The sequence below is a fragment of the Artibeus jamaicensis genome, unplaced genomic scaffold, assembly GCF_021234435.1.
Source record: "Artibeus jamaicensis isolate MK-2021 breed Jamaican fruit bat unplaced genomic scaffold, CSHL_Jam_final scaffold_474, whole genome shotgun sequence".
Classification (NCBI taxonomy): domain Eukaryota; kingdom Metazoa; phylum Chordata; class Mammalia; order Chiroptera; family Phyllostomidae; genus Artibeus; species Artibeus jamaicensis.
Window position 1 is genome coordinate 45,706,973 of NW_026522046.1, and position 20,103 is coordinate 45,727,075.

The following is a 20,103-nucleotide window of genomic DNA, read 5'->3' on the forward strand; positions in this document are numbered from 1 at the left end:
ATTGTAAGGAAAAAAATCAAATGAACTTTTTGGCCAACTCAATACTTTTAGGCTACAGAGATATTTTTGCAATCAGCAAAAACATCCCAATTAAAAGAAGAGTGAACCACGTAAGTACAGTTACTTTGACAAAGGAGCAAAGGCAATACAATGGAGGAAAGAAAGACTTTTCAACACATGATGCTGGAACAAACTGATATCTACATGCAAAAAAAAGATTGAATCCAGACTTTACACCCACCACAAAAAATAAACATAAAATGGATCACAGACCTAAATGGAAAATGCAAACCCATAAAACTCCTACTCAATAACATAGGGGAAAACCTAGGTGACCTTATGTACATTGATGACTTTTTAAATGTAACACCAGAGGCATGATCCACAAAAGAAATAACTCATAAGGTGGACTTGATTAAAATAAAAAAAACTTTTGCCCCTGGCTGGTGTGGTCCAGTGTGGACTGAGCTTCGGTTGGTGAACTAAAAGGTTGCTGCTTCAATTCCCAGTCAGGGCCAGTAGGGGGTGCATGAGAGGCAACCACACTGAAATTTCTTTTCCTCTCTTCCCCTCTCTCTAAAAATAAATAAATAAAATCTTTAAAAAAAAGACAGAGGACAGATCAGACAGATCACAGTAACGACTGGATCAAGGGTAAACACCACATCCGCCCACGGCTGTGTTAATGAATACTCAGGTACGTCATCAAAACACTGCCACAGTGGCCAACCTTGCACACCCCTTCATGTGAGCATGTGCAAGACTGTTTGTGGGGCACACACACTTAGAACCAAGGAGCTGATGCATATGGACATCGCCGTGCTCTCCGAGGTGGCTGTAACCAATTCAGCACCACTGGTTTACGAAGCATTCCTGCGGGCACACACACTCAGGGCTATTCACCTCATTGGCTACTGCCAATCTGAAGAACCCGAACAGTATCGCGTTGTTTTATTTACTCCTGCACACGTGGACCTGTTCAGAAACTCTCGAATGTGCCCTCCTGGTTTTCTTTCTCTGCCTCTGCACAGTTTTCATTACCGGGAAACAGAGCTCGGTTTACTTCTCTTGCCCACTCAGAGTTCCTCTTCTGTGAAATGCTTGTGTATTGGCCCATTTCTACTGGATTTTTAATTTTAGGTCTTTGCATATTCTGGATATAAACCCTATCAGTCATACATGCCATATGATAAATTATCTCCTCCCAGACTATGATTTCATTCATGGGGTGTTCTGACATGCAGGTGTTTTTCAAGTTTGATATAATCAAATTTATGTTTCTTCACTAATTTACGTATAAGAATTTATGAACAACACCATCTCCTACAGTTCCTTCTGAGCTTGAAGTTTTGTTTTTCAGGTCTTCAACCCAGATGCTGTGTGCAGATGCTGGTATCTCAATGGGTAAGGCTCCCCCAAGGTCAAGATTCTTACAGGCAACCTACATCCCTCAGACACATGCAGCCTCAATACTGTGCTCAGTCTCCTGTCTGACTACGGAACTAAAGAGTCCCTGTCATGTTCTTGAACTCTGCACATTCTATCCAGCATTTTTACATACAAATGTACAGCCTGTGACCTGAACACATTTCCCCCCAAGCTGTATGGCATTACTCAAAAAGGTAAAATATAAAAGAAACCTGCCTTTGTCCAGTTGTTCTTCAGAATAATGGCTCTCTTTCCATCACCAAGTGCATTTCTAAAAAGGGAAACAAGAAATAAAATATTCATGTTTTTATTTTAATAAAGGTATTATATTGCATTTCTATTTGTACTTTTTGAATTTTCCATACATAATCAAGTTACAAAGTAATTTTTTAATTTTTAAAAATTCATATACATCCATTATAGGAAATTTGGTAAGTACAGAAAACTAAACCAAGGGGAAAAGTCATCCAGAGTCCTGATCACGACTACCCAGGAATAACTACTTTCCATATTTCTGGGGTATTTCCTGCACGTATCCTACCCACATTTTAATCTGCGCCCGACTTCTCATCATTAGTTGTACAGTTTTTTGCACTATTTTTTGCATGTCAGCAAGACTTCCAATCTCCAGAAATCTAGCTCCCAGATCTCTCACACAACACTTCTGCTGGGGTACAGTGGGCAGAGCATGAAAGCTGGGACATGCAACAGTGAAGTCCGATCAATCACTAACTCTCACTGGGACTGTTAGAAGGTTATTCGCCTCTCAGGGCCTGCTTTCTTATCTAAAACGGGGTAACAATTCTGCTCTTCCTGTTTTGAGGAAGGTACTAAATCAGCACTTGTACACTGTCAAGTGCTAAGTTTCCTGGGTTATCTCGTAAGACCTCCTCTTCCACCCCAGCTCAGATGTCCACCACTGCCCGCTTCTTCCCCAAAACTTATCACTCAAAACTACTCCAACCTCAAAAATCACTAATTCAGCCATCCCACTCTCCCCTATAACCTGGTTCCTTCCATCTTGTTCAACTCTTCCTACTATCTCCTCAGGGTGTCCAACTCACTGACTTAACCACCTTGCTTTTTTACTTCCTTATTTAGCTGGCTCCGAGAGTCACTGGTTCATCATTTCATGGTCACGTGCTTGGTAATTCTTTATGCTCCGTCGTCCCTGTGTGCACATCTGGCCCTGCAGCAAAGCCCCAATCCCGGGATCGATCCCGCTTTCAGCTTTCTCCATGCTTATCTCTAGGGAGCTACATATTGCTGGAGACAACGACGCAGCAGAATAGACAGGTAGTGCTGTTATCCGTGGTTAAAAACAACCTGAAGGGGCCTTCAGCATTGTTAAACCATCATACTAGATCAAATCATTTTTTAAGTTGGGGATGATCTTTTCGGATCTTAAACTTCCTCAAGTCCTCAAACTGGACTGTCCTCAAACTTTCAATAAACTCCCTTCACTCTGCTCCAAGTTCAAAGAGTAAACTGGAGACATCGACGAAAAGTCTCAATTTCCTACCACCAAAGGCAAACCCCTGCCTAGCCCCACCTTTTCTCCTTCATTGTTGCAGTAAAGGTGTTCCTGCTCTTCCTTATGTGCCTGACTTCTCCACCTGATCCATTCTCACAGTATCAATTCTCCCTTCTCTCCCCTGTATGTTAACGATTCTGCCTCAGGAACCCATTCCGTATTATGGTGAATTTACATACCACACAATTTACCATTTGAACCATTTCAAATGTATAGTTCAAGTGGTATTTAGTACATTCACACTGTGTACAACCCCTCATCAACTTTTAATATGCTCAGATCTCTCTCATCTTTAAAAAACAAAAAAATACATCTTAAACCATAAGAAAACACTGTTGGTAGCTTCCCAACAACTACCTGCCCACCCACACCTGGTTACTAGACTTTTTCTGTGTCTACCTTAGGGACAACAAGATTCAGAGACAATTCTGAACTAGTTTAATTCAATCATGGCAACAGCCACTCTCCTTTGCACTGATTGGCTTAGGGGTAGTCATGTGACCTATTGCTGGCCAACGATACCTGAGGGGACTCATCCCTCTTAAAAAGAGATAAGAACAAAACTAGGTATTAATACCTAGATTTGTTCTAGGGATTAACATAATACTACAATATAACACTACAATATAATAATACCCAGTAAAAGGCTATAAACGTGGTTTTAAACAAGAAAAAGCTATCTAAAGACAGATGAGAGACCAACAGAATAGGATACGGCAATCAGAAACAGATCCACGCCTCCAGTCACCTGATCTGTATGACAAAGGAAACACTGCGGAGCACAGAGAAAACCCCTCTTAAAAGGTGCTGTGCCAACTGGACAGTCCCATGAACCTTGAACCCCACCTCACACTGAATACAGACATCACCTCCAGATGGACTACGGATCTAAATCCCAAAGTTAAACCATCAAGACTGTCGAAGAAACACAACGTGTTGGTGACGTGTGAGCTGGCAGAGGCTGGAAACACAAACAATGCCTCCCATAAAGGCAACCAGCAGCATGCTGTACTGCACTCAAATCAGCAGTGGGCTGTGGAAACATCTAGAGTAGGAAGGCCAGCCAGCGTGTGAGAAGATATTGGTAGTTCATGTATCTGACAATGACTCATACCTGTAACTTAAGAAAAGAACTAATAAAGACATTCAACTCAAAATCCTAACAGGCACCAATAAGCAAATGAAAAGATGCTCAACTTAAGGAAATACAAATTAAAATCACAGCACTACATCATTCCACACCCACCAGAAAAGCTAAATGAAGTAACAGAAAAGTTAAGTGTTAGCGAAGATGTGGAACTGACACGCTCATGGGCTGCTGGCAGGAAAGTCATAGACACATTGGGAATTGGGTACTAGATCTGAATATAAGCATATGCTGTCCCTGATTATACACTCATCAGAAGTGAGTATATAGGTTCGCAACGACACCACCTATAAAAGCCAAATACTAGAAACTGCCCAAATGTCCATCAACAGGATGGATAAAACCTGGTATATTCATGCAATAGATGAACACTTTATATAACTTTACATACAACAGTACGGATCTCAAAAACAATGCTGAAAACCAAACGTGAAAGAGCACATACTCTATGACTGTTCATATCATGCAAAAATCACCAATGGTGTTGACAGGCACTACCGTAGACATCCTGGGAGGAGGTGGGTAGTGACTTTGGGGAAACTGCGGCTGTGATCTGGATGCTTGTGACTGTTGTTTGGCTTCTGAAAATTCAACCAATAGGCTTATGAATTTACATTTTCAGGAAATATTTTTTGGTGATTACAGCCAAGTCATATTTCTGCTGAATACTGTAATGCACCCCGCCACCCATAGGTGGCAGCAGAACACCCAGGTCACGCAGCCGCCTGGAAAAACACCAGGTCCTTGACGACAACGTCAGCCACCATCTTCTGGAACTCTCGAATAAGGTCAGTTTTCGTCACCATTTAAGCCAGTTCAATCCGTCTTCTGTTCTTTGTAGCCAAAACATCCTAATACCGGGCCACTGACTGTCAGGAGACAGGCCGCAAATGGGTACCGATCCACCGCCCGTTGGAAACGGGGTCCGCGAAAGGGTACCGATCTGCCGCCCATCAGGAGCGGGTCTGCTAACGGGTACCGGTCCGCAGCTGGTCGGAAAAGGGTCTGCAAATGGGTAACGATCCGCGGCCCGTCGGAAACGGAGTCCACGAACGGGTACCAATCTGCAGCCTGTTGGGGAGGGTCTGTGAACGGATACAGGTCTGGGAATGGGTACCAATCCGCGACTTGTCATAAACGGACCCGCAAACGGGTACCAATCCACAGCCTCTCGGAAACGGGACTCGCGAACAGGTACCAACACACAGCCCAATGGGGACAGGTCCACAAATGGGTACCGATCTGTGGCCTGTCGGAAATGGGGTCCGTGAATGGGTACCAATCTGCGACCCATCAGAAATGGGCCCGCAAGTGGGTACGGGTCTGCGGCTTGAATTTACATTTTCAATATATATTTTTTAATATTACAGCCAAGTCATATTTCTGCTGGAGACTGTAATGCTTCCTGACACCCATAGGTGGCAGCAGAACACCCAGGTCACGCAGCCGCCTGGAAAAACACCAGGTCCTTGACAACAACATCAGCCACCATCTTCTGGAACTCTCGAATAAGGTCAGTTTTCATCCCATTTAAACCACTTCAATCCAAATGTTCTTTAGCCAAAACATCCTAATATCGGGCTGCTGACTGTCAGGAGACGGGCTGCAAATCGGTACCAGTCCGCAGCCTGTCGGAAACGGGTCCGCGAACGGGCACCGATCGGCGGCCCCTCGGAAACGGGTCCGCAAACAGATACAGGTCTGCGGCCCATCGGAAACGGGTCCGCGAACGGATACCGATCGGCGACCCCTCGGAAACGAGTCCGCGAACGGATACCGATCCACAGCCCGTGGGAAACGGGTCCGCGAATGGATACCGATCCGTGGCCCGTGGGAAACGGGTCCACGAACGGATACCGATCCGTGGCCCGTGGGAAACGGGTCCACGAACGGATACCGATCCGTGGCCCGTGGGAAACGGGTCCACGAACGGATACCGATCCGTGGCCCGTGGGAAACGGGTCCACGAACGGATACCGATCCGTGGCCTGTCGGAAACGGGGTCCTCGAACAGGTATCAATCTGCCGCCTGTCGGAACGGGTCCGCAAATGGGTACCAGTCGGCAGCCTGTCAGAACCCGGGCAGTGGGCGAATCGGACCTGAGCCCCGCCCCCTATCTTCCCCTCATCCAACCACAGCGTGCAAGCTAGCAAAGCGCATCTTAGCTCCGCCTCCGCCCGCTCGCCCCGCACCCATCTTCCACGAAACCCCATCCCTGCTGCCAAAATGGTTGGGGATCACTGCAGAAACAATTGCAGGCCTTTTCTGCTGGCCACTGCCGCGCTCTCCCCAAACACCTTTAACAGCTGCCTGTGCTAGCTGTCTCCATGTCCTCCCTCTCATTTTTCAACCTGTTCTATCTCCCCAGCTTCGGTTCCAAGCTTCCCAATAGCACGGGGCCCCTCTGGTACCTGAATCGCGTATATGATGCTAAGTCCGAAGTCCATTCGGCTTCTCAGCAGTGACAGGTATTGCGGGCCACCCTTGCCGCCATGAGGCCGCACTGAGCTTTCCCGGGAGCCCAGAGGCTGCCCTTGGGCAGCCTCCCGTTCGGGCTCATCCTTTCCCAACTGCGCAACTCTAGTCGCAGCGCGCTTGCTCTAGCCCAGCAGGTCCCACCCCTAGGTACACGTCAGCACTGTCCGGGGGTCTACTTGAAGCCCCACCTCCGATTACATCATACCAGGCCCCGCGACCAGGCTGTTATTTCTCGAACACTCAAGCGATTCCGGAGCCGTGAAGGCCGACCACCCCTTCCGTGAGCATCTCCCCTCGCCTAGAGCTTCACCTAGGTTAACTGTCCCCACCATGCATCTTGTCCACAGTTGTCTGGGGAGGCCCTAGCCATGCACCTCGCGGCAAGCACATCCCCTTGCAGACGGCCCTGCAGCGCAGAACGTCCAAGCATGAGGGCAAGTCCTACTGTTTACCATCTCCCTCCCAGGGCCCCCGAGCCCCCGAGCCCATGAGGCTGCACAAGACAAGAGCCTTGGAATAGGCCCAAGAATCAGATCGTATGCAACCTGCTCATTTTACCTCCAAAATATTTTCTCCATTCCCACCGACTCCGCCCTCCGAGCCACCGTACCCTCAGACTTGGAAGGCCGCTTCAGCGTCCTACCCCGCCCCCACAACCCCATCTCGCTGCGCCCCTGCACACCCACTCCTGCCGCAGCCGGCCTGATCTCGCGGCACTCATCGCGCCATTCCCTCTGCTTCAAATCTTCCTCTTCCCCTAAAGGCTGATAGCTTTCGGGTAGCTTACAGGACCCTCATCCGCTGTACTCGAGCCACCTAGCACACCACTAACCCCGCCACAGGCTGTCGCACTACGGTCCCGCTATCTAGAAGGGCTTTTGTTCATTTCTGACCAGACCATAAACAGAACCCCAATACCTATTGAATGTTTACTATATTATAGTTTATATTTATCGTAATATGTATACTATATCTGACCGTCATTACCAATCGAAGAAATGTATATTAACATATTCTCACACTGATTAGAATATGACCACATTCTGCTACCTTTAAAGCAGAGTGGGCGGACTACCTTGCATAGTGTGCCACTATACCCAGGACCTGCGGGGCAGTGACATCCCTGAACATGGGGAAAGCCCCAAGACTATGTGACCTTGTGGTGAGAAGGCTGAGCAAAGGGTCAGAAGCGAGCTGTAGCCCCGATGCTCCAAGGGAAAGCGTTCTCGAGCCCCAGCACCTATTTCCTCGTAAACAGTATGATACTTTGCCCTAAAATGTTAGCAGAGAACTTATGGCTCCTTCCTCGAGCTTCCATGTGGATTTGCTACATTAATCTCTCCCCATCCCTAACTTTTCGCAGGCGGTTAGATGGTGGGGGAGGGGCACTAATCATGGTGGCGTAGCCTCTTCTTACTTTGCGATGTCATCTTAAACCCCGACCTAACACCAGACTCCCTCTTCCTCCAAGCTGCAAAGTTTACAACGGTCCCTGCCGCCCCGTTCTGTGTGCAGCCACCGGTGAGTAAATCCTCCGGCTATCAGATTTCAGGCCCAGTTCTCCAGCAACTGTTTCAGCAATGGGGTGAAACCAGATTGCCAGGGGCCCGTCTTCAGCTCCTATCTCCTGACTCTGGACTTGGGAGGGGAAAGAAATACTATTGCCTCTCTCAAACCACAATATGTAAGAACTCTGCAAGCCATAAAAGGCTTATCATTTTCCTCCACTGATACAAATCATTTTCAGGGCCTGACCAGACCAACAAAGAAAAAACAGTACTACTCCCCAAGGTTCTAGGTCTTAAAACACAACAAAAACAGGAGTCAGATGTAATAATGGTCAGTCACTGCTAAATGTGTAGTGACTGATACCATCACCTAAGTAAATAAAATTTAAATTGAAAGTTCCTGGAATTAGGATTATACATGTTCTTTCATCCAAGTAGAAGGAATTTATCAAGAATTACCCTACAGGTATACTTGCACCTGAATACAAAACATAAAGGGATAATCATCAGAATGATATATTTTTAAACTGGAAAAATACTTATCCACCAAATAAAGGATTATGCAGCCATGAGTAAGAACAGGGCCAGTCTTTATCTGCACTAATATGGAATGAGATCCAAGATTCAAATATAAAGCAAGATGTACCCAGTGTGCATGGTGTGTTCCTACCCATGTTTATAAGGACATACTACTTTACCCTGAACTGAGTGAAATCACTTATATTCATTCATAAAAGTGGCAACTTCATTTGGTCCAACTTAATAACTGCTTATATGAGCATAAAATATGGAAATACACAAGGGTCTGAAGAGAGGAGTCAGGGCAGGGATCTGAGCTGGGTGAGTTTGCAATTTGTCCTCTGTACTCTTAACTTATTCAATCTGCATTTGTCACCTACTTTTTAAAAAAGTGGGTGTACTCCAAAGAAGACTGAAAAAACAAATTCGGCAGCCTGTAAATGAAAATAAAAAGACCACACAGAAAGGAAGGCAGGGTGAGAAATAATTCACCGAACCAACTAGGATTTTGAAAATCTCACGGATCATACAATGGAGTTGACTTATATCTCTGTCCTCAAATTCAGGAGGAAGGAGGGCGAGATGTTGTCCTTTAAACTATCTGCCTGCTATCCATTACAACTTGGGATCTAATAGAAGGGAATATTACATGATGGGAATTAAACATGAAAGTTCAAACGAAATAAACACCAAGTTTAAAAACTCCGTGATTTTCCAAAGTAAATTCAAATTCAAAAACACCCAGGGCAAAGCTTTCCCTTTCTCATTAGTTTCCCTTACAGTTCATCCTACTTTCACTGAAGAGTTTTATTTTTCTGTATCTGATTTCCACAAGAATGGATTAAACATTAACTAGGCAAAGCCTAACCTTATACCTTGCATAACTACTGTAACTATGGAAGCTATGGATGTGCCTAATTCCTTTTTCTAGATTTTCCTCTAAACTGAAAATTTTGAATTACTCCAGTCACAACTACCATTCTACAATGCCCTTTAACTACCAAACTGTATTTGAAAAGTGAGCTTCCAGAACACCAAGCCACAGGTTCTAGGATACATGGTACTCGTCCCTCAGGCTGCAGGGTTCAGCAGGGACAAGCTGTGACAGGGGACAGCATATTGCCACCAGCCCTCCTTCACTCCAACTCCATTCCCTGCATTCCCAAGTGGTCCGCAGACCTGGATGAGGGATAAAGGTTCTGCCTGGCTCCCAGCCTCCCCCACATTCACTGAAAGGTGGTCTGACTTATGAACTATGTGACTACCTGGCATTCACAAGGGCCTCGGCCGCTCTGACCATTTCCGAAGGACGCGTTTTCCCCACACATCCCTCACTTGGGGCTTCCCGCTGTGGGTCTTCCTTTGAATTCTCTCAAGATTATGTTTCACTTGTTTCATCCTTGATGTTTCGTGATCTGTTTCTTTTTTCTTCTTACCATGTGCATTTTTAATTAGTGTTGCTTTTTATCAAATATTTCAAGTACACATAAAAGTATAAAGATTAACATTACCATAATGAACACCCATGTACCAGCTCAGCCAGATCTTAATTTTGCCACGTTTGCTTCAGACCTTTTGGCAGAAGCCTATTACAGTTGACACCCACCGTGTACCCCTCTTCCACCTCCAGCCCTGTTCCCTCCCACTGGGATAGCCACCCCCTGGTGTTTGAAGTGCCCATTGTGTTTTAAAACATTCTCAGTACATACTAATTATAAAGATGCTTATCATCTTGCATGTTTTTAAAATTATATAAATGGCACCAGACCACAGAAATTCTGCAATGTTCGTTTTTACTCAATATTGCATTCATTTCAACAACCGCATAGGATTCCATTGTATGAATATACCATATACTGTAACTGATGTATCTATGCCCTTACTGATGGACATTTAGGTCGTTTCCATTCTTTACTCTTACAAACAATGCTATAATGACGCCTTGCACAGCTCTTCTTGGTCACACGTCTGAGAGTTTGGTCGGAGCTGCAGAGGACGCACATCTTCGCCTGGCCAAACTGCTCTCCCACATGACGGCACCACTCTGCACTTCCTCCAGCCGACAATGCAAGTTCCCTTTGTTCCACATCCCCTCAAACACTTGGTGTGATCAGTTTTTTAAGTTTTTGCCAATTTGACAGGTATGAAAGAGAGATGCAGGTTTTTAACCTGCATGTCCTGTAAGGATAATCATGTTTATTGACTATTTGGACCATGTATTTTTTTCACATTTCACATTGCCCTTGGATTCTACCACCACCTTCCTGTGGAGATTAATAAAGACTCCAAGTCCAGGCTGCCTGGGGTCTAACTCTGGCCCCATCGCACCCACCCAGTGCCCACGGATACTTGCTCGACCTTCCTGGCCCCTCGCTTACAAAGAGACAGAAGCACCTGCCTCTCGTAGGGCAGTCAGGGTTTTATGAATCAGAATGTGCAAAGTGCTCCAAACAGCCCCACCTTACCCTGGAGCTCAGCCAGACTCCCATGACAGGTCTGCCAACCCTTGGATGTGAGAGCTTCAAAGCATCCAATCTTGGTAACTCAGCTAAAGGATACTTGTCCTATGTCAGTGGCACTTCAGCAACATGTTCTTTTCTGAAGTCACATTGTCTGCTCTCTGCTCTCTTAATCAGGAGTTCTATGTACTGTGGACCCAGAAGACATTATGCCTACGTTACTAGCAAGCCATGTAAACAGTGTACAAGAAGGTGGGAAACACCAGCACAACCAGTGTGCAAAGGATTCTGACATTAAAGAGGCATCCGCTATACGCTGATATTATTGCCTAAGAAGAAAATGCTGCAGACCTGCTTCTAGTGAAAACCTGAGTGGTACAGAACCACAAGCTAGAACTCCAGGAAGGCAGCACAAGGACGATGTACACCCTGCTCTAGACCTCGACCTCACCAAGACAGCTGGCTTCTATACTTTTACTTGGATGCTCCTCCTTTGCAGCAGAGTTTGAGGAGGCTCCCCCGAGTGTCTAGCATTCGACACTCAGCAAAGAGGGCAGAAACACCCTGGTGTGTCTCTCAGCTCTCGGAGTTCCTCTCTGCAGAGCGAGTGACCTTCTGCCCACTCGGCGTTTTGGATGAGGCATCTCGATTTTCACAAGAAGCTAGTCAAGTTGCCCACCTATTCACGTTGAAAGCATACAGATTCACCTTCAAACAGCACAGGGCACCTGTGATTGTGCACCTAACTGGAGCAGTAACCTAAGTCATGGGCAGCCCTTTCCCCATCAGAACAGTGGACGGTGGGGGTCACACCCATCCACCCCTCCACTCTAGACAGCCCAGCGCAGCTCATAGTTTCTTCTTTTTACACTCTTGCATTTTCCACATTTGCTACCATGAGAATGTTGTCTGTTTATGGTAAAAGAAGAACATGATTTATTTTTAAAAGCTAAACTTGGAACAGTCTATCTTTTCTACTCCCCACCATCACATCTTGACATAAGCAGTTTCATTGAAATACAACCAACGCTGACTGTTTTCATGAGAAAACATCACAGAAGTTGTGAAATCCCAGAGAGCACTTTGAGGGAGGTGTTTTTTTTTTTTATGAACAGGATATTGCTGAGGTTCTCTACCCATCACTCAATTTGTGTCCCTCGTGAACCACGTAAGAAACCTCTTCCAGAAGCAGACACCAGAAAAACACCGTTTCGCCCAAGCAACTGGTGTCCTTTTTCTCCACAGATAGAGAGAATTGGGTAACTTGTCAAATTTTGTTTTTCTTTTGACCTGTCTGTGTCCTTTTTCTCCACAGATAGAGAGAATTGGGTAACTTGTCAAATTTTGTTTTTCTTTTGACCTGTCTGTTGAAAGGTCAGATATCAGTATGGATTATAACTAATATCTAAGCAGGACTCATACCTATTTATTATGGGGATCCCAGGCTCTAACCTGGTCTTTAAGTTTGTTTTGTTTTTAATACAATTCTACTGAGTGGATGTGTTCTTGAAGCCACCCTAACCATAAGGCAGGACACAATTAAACCAAACAGCCTACTCTGCTCAATATTAATGCCTAATTATTTATGTCCTACGGTTTTTAAACTGAGGGAAACAAACTCATGGTGTAGTGTTAACAATATTTCTCAACTAGTAAATAAAAGCTGGTTTGACATTAGGAACTAAGAATGAATTATGATTTCACTTCCATAGTTAATCCATTAAATTTCTTTCTTTTCACTTATGAAAGATATTTACTTAATTATTTCACACCAGGATGGAGGAAACAAACACAAAAATTCTTCCAGAACTATTGCACCAATTAATAGAGCAAAGAAGGTGATACATCACAGGTGCTGTAAAACAGACTTGACATCAGGTCTGTGTGCAGACCCTGACATCACTACTTAGTAATGGTGTGAGTTTGTCTGAGTGGAAATGTGGAGAGTAACATTCCCTATCTAATAGGGGTGTTGTGAGACTGAAGTAACGTATGTAAAGTACTTAAAATAATTCACATGTTACCCAAGCAATCAGAATAGCTACCATTGTCACTGCCATTGCTGTATATCGCTTACAGGGTTCTTTTGCAACCATTTAACTTATTTCTGCCAAAGAACTATTGAAGGATTTTCTTGCATACCTGCAAAAGAGCAATATTTTTCCAACGAGGGCATTAAACGTTAACAGTTCGGTGACTGGGACACTGTGACGGCTTACCTGAACTGTCTAGTGCGGAGAAAACAAAGGGCTCGGTTACCGTAAAAAAGGTGATTGTCGGGACTTTAAAAGAAATAACACTGAGTCAGTAGAGCAAATTACATATGAAACAAACAAAAGTCATACAGAAAACACAAGGCATGGGGAAACTTTCAAACCCTTACGTGTGCGTGGCAGAGCAGAAAGAACGCAGGACTGGGAGCACTAACTGGTTAGGTCCTGGTTCCTTTACCTCCCACCTGAGTGGCTGCTCAAATCATCTTCAACTTCCCTGTACTCAACACAGAGACTTCCACTACTTCGCCTCGCTCACAGAGCTACTGGGAGGGCCAAACGGGACAGACTAAAAGGCTAGAACTACAAGTATGCATACTTGTGGAGGACAGTACTGCATATCAGGTTGGGACTACGCCACCTTGACAAAGAACCCACAGGAAGTCTGTAAACTGGAAGGGCCATTTAACGGCTTCGGTTCAAACCCTCCCTCTTTGGTCTTATCTGACCGCAGGTGGTAGAGCCCACCGCTCTTTTCCTCCGCCCTCTCCTCAGAAAAACCGAGTGGCAACCTTCCAGCTGTGCCGTGCTGCCTGGATTAGTTCATTCCCCCGGACACTGCAAGGGAGGACTGAGAGACACACTGTCTACAGTGCACCCTCCGTGGCTGCCACAGTATTAGGTGCCCCAGTGAAGGTGTCCCAGGAGCCAAGTAAGGCACACTTGCAGAAATGCCACCAAATTCTAGCTGCTGAGCAAATACAAAGCGATGTAGAGAGAACGCTCACATTCTCTGAACAAGTCCAATTATTATCTCTTAAAAGTTTCCTCTTAGAAAGCAAAAATCCCTGAATGGATGACATCTTCAGTATTAGTAACTACCACTTGGAAGAAATTATGAAAGGCAAACTGAAAGAACGTAAGTCTGCATAGACAGCGTGGAAGAAAACGAAGGCAGCAGGCAGAACCAAACTCCCAATTTTGCCTGAACAGCTTGAGTTTTACTAGCTGACTGAGTTCGTATGCTCAGACCATCTCTGAGGCTTCTAATGCCTACGGGAGAGAAACTCTAATCTGCAGAGCAAGTTAAAGATGTTCTCCAATGTCTCATCATTTCCCCCCTGACCAGCGTTCTTACTTATCTGCCACATAAAAAGGATTTCATTGTTCTGTTTGCCTCTTACCTATATTCAATGGCTCTGCTGTAATAGACAATAGCTACATCAAATCTTTCTTTGGAAAACTCTTCATTTCCTTTCATTTTCATTACTTCTCCCTGCTGAGAAACCAAGGTGAAAGAAGACCCATCAATTAACTGCAGAGATAATCAAGAACCCCCATACCTAAGGAAAATGGGCCTGGGTTTCTATCATTGGTGTCAGAAATCACCTGGTGAATTATTTATACAGAAAGTGAGAAATCAAAACTTGGTATTTTGGTGTGTACAGTTAAAGACACCTGTACCCAGTGACTCACTGCTAGCTTTGTTACAGGAATATTGAAGAGAAAACAAAGCCACCACGTTGTAAGTGATCGCTACCTACACACTCCCTTCTGCACACTGCTTGGCAGGCCCACTTTGTATAAACCTTGGTAAGCCTGCCATATGGAGGGGAAAAGAGATACAAGGCAAAACTTTAACTTTAGGTTAAAAAATGTGGTATTGTTCAATAAACCCGAGTGCTTACAAAACAATGTATAAATCAATAACACATATAGGCAATGTTGATTGTTCACTGCCAAAATAAAGAGGCAACCAAGTAAGCAAGAATGAAATCAAAGGAAAATCAAAGATCCTCCAGATACAACTAAAACTTCACTTCAAACACTCAAATATTCAAAGTAAACAAATTAAAATAAATTGGATCACATCAATGGCTTTAGAGAATTCAAGAGCATTACTTTCTTAAATCCTTTTTTAAAATTTTAGTCTAAATGAGTCAACTGTATGGCATGTGAATTACATCTCAATAAAGCTGTTACCAAGGAAATCATATTTACTCAACTAATCGCATGCCTTTTAATTTAAAAAATAAATTTTCTATTTTTGATTAACTTTTTAAATTTTTTTTTATTTTTAGACAGAGGGGAAGGGAGGGAGAAAGAGAGGGAAAGAAACACCAGTGTGTGGTTGCCTCTTACACGCCCTCTACTGGGGACCTGGCCTGCAACTCGGGCATGTGTCCTGACTGGGAATCAAACTGGTAACCCTTTGGTTTGCAGCCTGCGATCAATCCACTGAGCCACAGTACCCAGAGCACAATTAACCCTTTAAAGTCTGTAACATCAGAAAATCCTGATCAAGATGTTGCTTTCCTCCTCCACAAAAATAAACATTCTATTCAAAACTTAATAAAACTTCCCTCAAACATGTTATTGAATTTTATAGTAGTTCCTTATACATTGTCGGATAGCAGTAGTATTCAACTTTGAATGGTCAATGAAAGTTCTAACAAGTAAATCTTAAAATATACTTACAAGTAAATATTTATTCTTACCTCTAAACACTCTGTGCAATTTTGCCTTTTAAATTCTTCAAGAATATTGCAGTTTTCTGTCACAACTTTAGTTATGTGATACTTGTCTAAATTTTATTTTTAGGAGAGAGAGAACATTTGTTTTAAAAAAACAGTACTGTTAATGTTCTAATTCTCAGGTGAGTTCATAAAGTTCATTATTTTATTATACTAAGTAACATGTTTCTTGTCTTTTTACATGTATCAAATAGTATATTTGAAAATAAGCAACTGCTAACATTAGATTCATTGCTTGCTTTTATTTCAAGCATTAAAAAAACACTTGTTTATTATCGCATTAGTTCTAATCGGAGTTACAGCAAATGCTCCAACATACTCCCAGTGGGCTCCACAGTTACTCAAGTCAATTCGGCAAATACATCTGAGCACCTATGGTTTACCTGGCATGATGTTCAATAAAATTCTGAAAAAAAATCCTGTAGAACTTTCTAAGAAATATTTAATATAACAAATGAAGAATTTAAATGTCTTAATTCAGCATTTGACTCTCATGAATATTAAAATGAGTCTTTGAGAAACTATTCTTATATAAATTTAATAAACTAATTAAAATGCTGAAGCAATAACCAAAGTTTACCAGACCTCATTTACTGTATTTAACCTGTTCTAGACAATATAATAAATTTTTCTAAAGTGGTAAATAATTTTAATAATAATAATTTTACCACAACAAAAATGTTACACCTCTAGACAAACACATTCACCTAAAATTTAGGATTCAAGGAAGCATTTGGGAAGTAAAATAACACTAAAGGATAGAGTAAGATTGTAGGATGAAAATCTGGGCTTTAAGATGAAAGAAAGGTGACTTCTCATCTGGCTTCTCCTACTCACTGGACTGCGGAAATATCACGTCACCTCTCAAAGTCTTATTAGTTTGTTCATTTCTAAAGTAGGGATAACCACCGCTATCTTGCAGGGATATTACAAAGAAGAGAGAACAGCAAGGGGTCAAAGGCGAGCCCACATGGGTGCCTAATACATGATACCTCTGCTTCTACCACTACAGCCAGCCTGTAATCACGGTAAAGCTTTCTAGAACAGGGAGACCCACCTTAATAAGCCCAGTGTCTAGAAAACCCATCAGAAAAGCCTGTCTTCATGTTCAATCATAATTTCTCTCTCACAATTAGATCAATGGTACAAAATTTGCTTTCTTCTCACTGGAAATGACAAATTCTTACCAACATCTACTAAAGAACCAAATATTCCCTGTTTCAAGATTCTTACAACTGTATTATAAAAACATTGCTAACACTCAAATACTTTAGGGAAAAGTATTCCACAAAGTGATATATATATGAGTTTCATCATATATAAGAATAAGATTCATCAGGGAAATGAAAATTATAATCTTTGCTGTATTACTTATTTCTCTTGCCAGTGAGAATACATGAGGCCCCAGTCGTGGTCCCTTTCTTTGGGTATTATATATAATAACTTATGACATCTATTAGGTAAAATGTTAAAATATATAATGTGTTAGGAACCGCTCTGCCTGGTTTCAGGAACTGTAACTACCCCCCATGGCTAAGGATGAGTGAGCAGCCTCCGGAATGCAAGCCACAAAGGAGACAGAGCTTGTCTCTAGTAGCAAACGCTGCCTCAGCTTCCTCCCTGCCCCCAAAGCATGGTCAATGTTGATGACGGGTAAGACCCCTCACAGCGAGGGGCAACCTAAGCCAGACACGATCACTTGGGAGGCCATCATGGAAGGACTTGGGGGGCTGCGACAAAGAGGAAGCAAGGGACCCTTGCCCCCCCGCCCCATGTGACATAGCCTGAGTCCCCAGGTCCTCTGGGAGAAGAGTGTCCTGGCTCTAATCCACTTAGGCCTGAAAACCTGTTGGGGAGGGGTGCAGCTCCTTGCCTTGCTAGAGCGGTATCCGGGGATAAATCTGGCATAAGAAAGAATTCCTGCCCTGGCTGGTGTGGCTCAGTGGATTGAGTGCGGGCCTGCGAACCGGAGGATTGCGGTTCGATTCCCAGTCATAGCACATGCCTGGGTTGCTGGCCAGTTCTCAGCAGGGGACTCATGAGAGGCAACCACACATTGATGTTTCTCTCCCTTTCTCCTTCTCTTCCCCTCTAAAGATTAATAAATAAAATCTTTAGGGGGAAAAAAGAATTTCTAAAAATCCTGTGAAACCTGCTTTGCTAAGAGTGCTTTCCTTCATATGATAAGGGTCCAGGCAGGAAATGAGTATGTCTCCCAAAGTTTCTGCAGCCTCCTTACCTGACAGACACTGACTCAGACTAAGCCCTCAGGTTTCTTTGAAATGTTACCTACCGTTTGATCCTTGTCACCCTGTATTCCTGTGTATTACAACCCAATAAAAGCCCCTGGAGGAAGGGGCTCCAAGCCTTTTTCCTCTGAGAAACTGGCCACCTCTCCTCCCCAAGCAGATCATGTCTTGGTAGTGTTTACTTTCATCCGTGACGGACGGGGGGACTTGACGGCAAAGTTGCCCCCACATAATGTCAGAGAAATCATTAAGACAGGGAATACAGAATAAAAGTAACTACAAAGTTAAAATTCTCTTATGCAGGCTTTTCTCTTAAAGAAAAACATTTTTTAAAATCCTAAGATAAGTAGTAAATCACAACTACACATTCCATTTCCCCAAATAATACATTTAAAAACTGTGTCAAGTAAAAATTTAAAGCATTTATACTTACATTCTGTAAAGAAAATACTTAACATAGGCCAACAATTGCCAACTGCTCCCAATTTGTGTAGAATTGTTACATCGCCTGTGTATTTCACCCAATTCAAAGCTTCTTCCATTGCCAACATTTTCTGGGACAGAGACAGAGAATGTGATTTTGGTATTAACTGTAAATTCACATGTGGCATTATCAATGTATCTTACATAATATTTCAGAGTCTTAAGAGAAAACTCGGAACCTCGCTTTTCATCTCTCATACAGAACCTAGAGTGGCTGGACACCAACCTACCAGTGAGCAGGTGCCCTGGGCTCGCGCACGTTACACAGCAGGCAGCCCTGGGAGCTGCAGACGCTTCTGCGCGGGCTCCGGGCCTGGCCCGTAAGGCCTCACGCCCAGCGGGGGAGGCCCTGGGTCGCAGAAGAGTGCAGAGAGACGAGGTAAACGCGGGGTCCCAGGCCTCACCTATACTAGGACTTGCACCCCGACCTCAAGGTTAAAGGTATACATTAGGTTCACCTGGGAATTCTGTATTTTAAATGGTCTGTGGCAAATAGAAGAACAGGAGACAAACATGTGCCTGTGCAGATGAGCACCCAGTGCGATGACCTTCACAGAACATCATTTATACTTCCAGGGTCTAAAACGACTTCAGAAATTAAATAGTGGACTTATCGATGCTGATGGCAGGCTTAAGGGAAATACGCAGACGTTTATGTTACCGACAGCACTAAAAACTGGTTTATCACTGTATGAAGATTTTCTAGTAATTATACAGCAAAACGTGTTCATATTGGGGACCTAATAATTTCATTTGGGAGAACTTGTCAGGTAAATAACCTAAAAGAAAAAAAGCATCAACTTGTAAAAGAGGCTCAAAATTATACTAGGTGCTACACATAAAACACTGAGCCCTGACTAGTGTGGCTCAGTGGATTCAGCACCAGTCTGTCACTGGTTCAATTCCCCATCAGGGCACATGCCAGGGGTGCAGGCCAGGTCCCCAGTTGGGAGCATGTGAGAGGCAGCTGATCACTGTATGTCTCGTACATCGATGTTTCTCATCCTCGCTTTAAAGATAAATATATTTCTAAAATCTTAAAAACACTGACTCCGTGGACCCAGACATGGGCAGCGAGCAGTGAGGCAACTGCCGTGTACGCACAGACTCTGCTGGATTCTGGGGTGTAACACTTACGTTTTCTATTTTATAGCCAATTCTCAGTAAGCCTCCAATAAAGAATGAGTCATTCTGTAAAAGAAGTATAAAACACATTTTCCCCTAGTCAGTCACTTATACGTGAATTTCCCAATGCACAACAAAATACTACATTTCAGGAATGCACATATACACAGTAACCACTTCTCACACCGTATCATGCTCAATTTACCTCTGAAGGACCCTAACACAAGAATTCACAAATGGTCTTACACTGAGTTCTAATGATAAAATGACTTAGTGTAACTTCTAGATGGACGAATTTTAAAGTTAATTACACCTAGATTTTTAAATAAAACTACACTGGCTGATACAAGTTACTGCAAAGGATTACCAGCAGGAAATAAACATTAACTGCCCCTTCTAAAAACTCTTGGATCCATAACCAACTG

At 43.6% G+C, this 20,103-nt stretch overlaps 1 protein-coding gene and 1 long non-coding RNA gene across 7 annotated transcripts in view; one reads left to right on the forward strand and one right to left on the reverse strand.

Moving 5' to 3' along the window:
- TTC3 (tetratricopeptide repeat domain 3) overlaps window positions 1-20,103 on the reverse strand; it is a 108,361-nt gene that overhangs the window by 72,898 nt on the left and 15,360 nt on the right. For 5 of the 6 annotated variants that reach the window (XM_053657997.1, XM_053657996.1, XM_053657999.1 and 2 more), the window contains 6 exons: window positions 19,691-19,744; window positions 18,504-18,624; window positions 15,786-15,871; window positions 14,472-14,566; window positions 13,294-13,356; window positions 1,645-1,699 (listed from right to left, as the gene is read on the reverse strand). In XM_053657997.1, the coding sequence (XP_053513972.1) occupies window positions 1,645-1,699; window positions 13,294-13,356; window positions 14,472-14,566; window positions 15,786-15,871; window positions 18,504-18,624; window positions 19,691-19,744 (474 nt within the window). Of the gene's footprint in view, window positions 1-1,644; window positions 1,700-6,521; window positions 6,697-13,293; window positions 13,357-14,471; window positions 14,567-15,785; window positions 15,872-18,503; window positions 18,625-19,690; window positions 19,745-20,103 lie in introns of those variants that run through there. The other variant, XM_053658001.1, reaches the window with a different exon arrangement.
- LOC128626290 (uncharacterized) lies at window positions 4,830-14,465 on the forward strand. The gene is made up of 3 exons (XR_008390215.1): window positions 4,830-4,897; window positions 5,480-5,622; window positions 11,252-14,465. It is a non-coding gene; the product is annotated as an uncharacterized LOC128626290 (long non-coding RNA).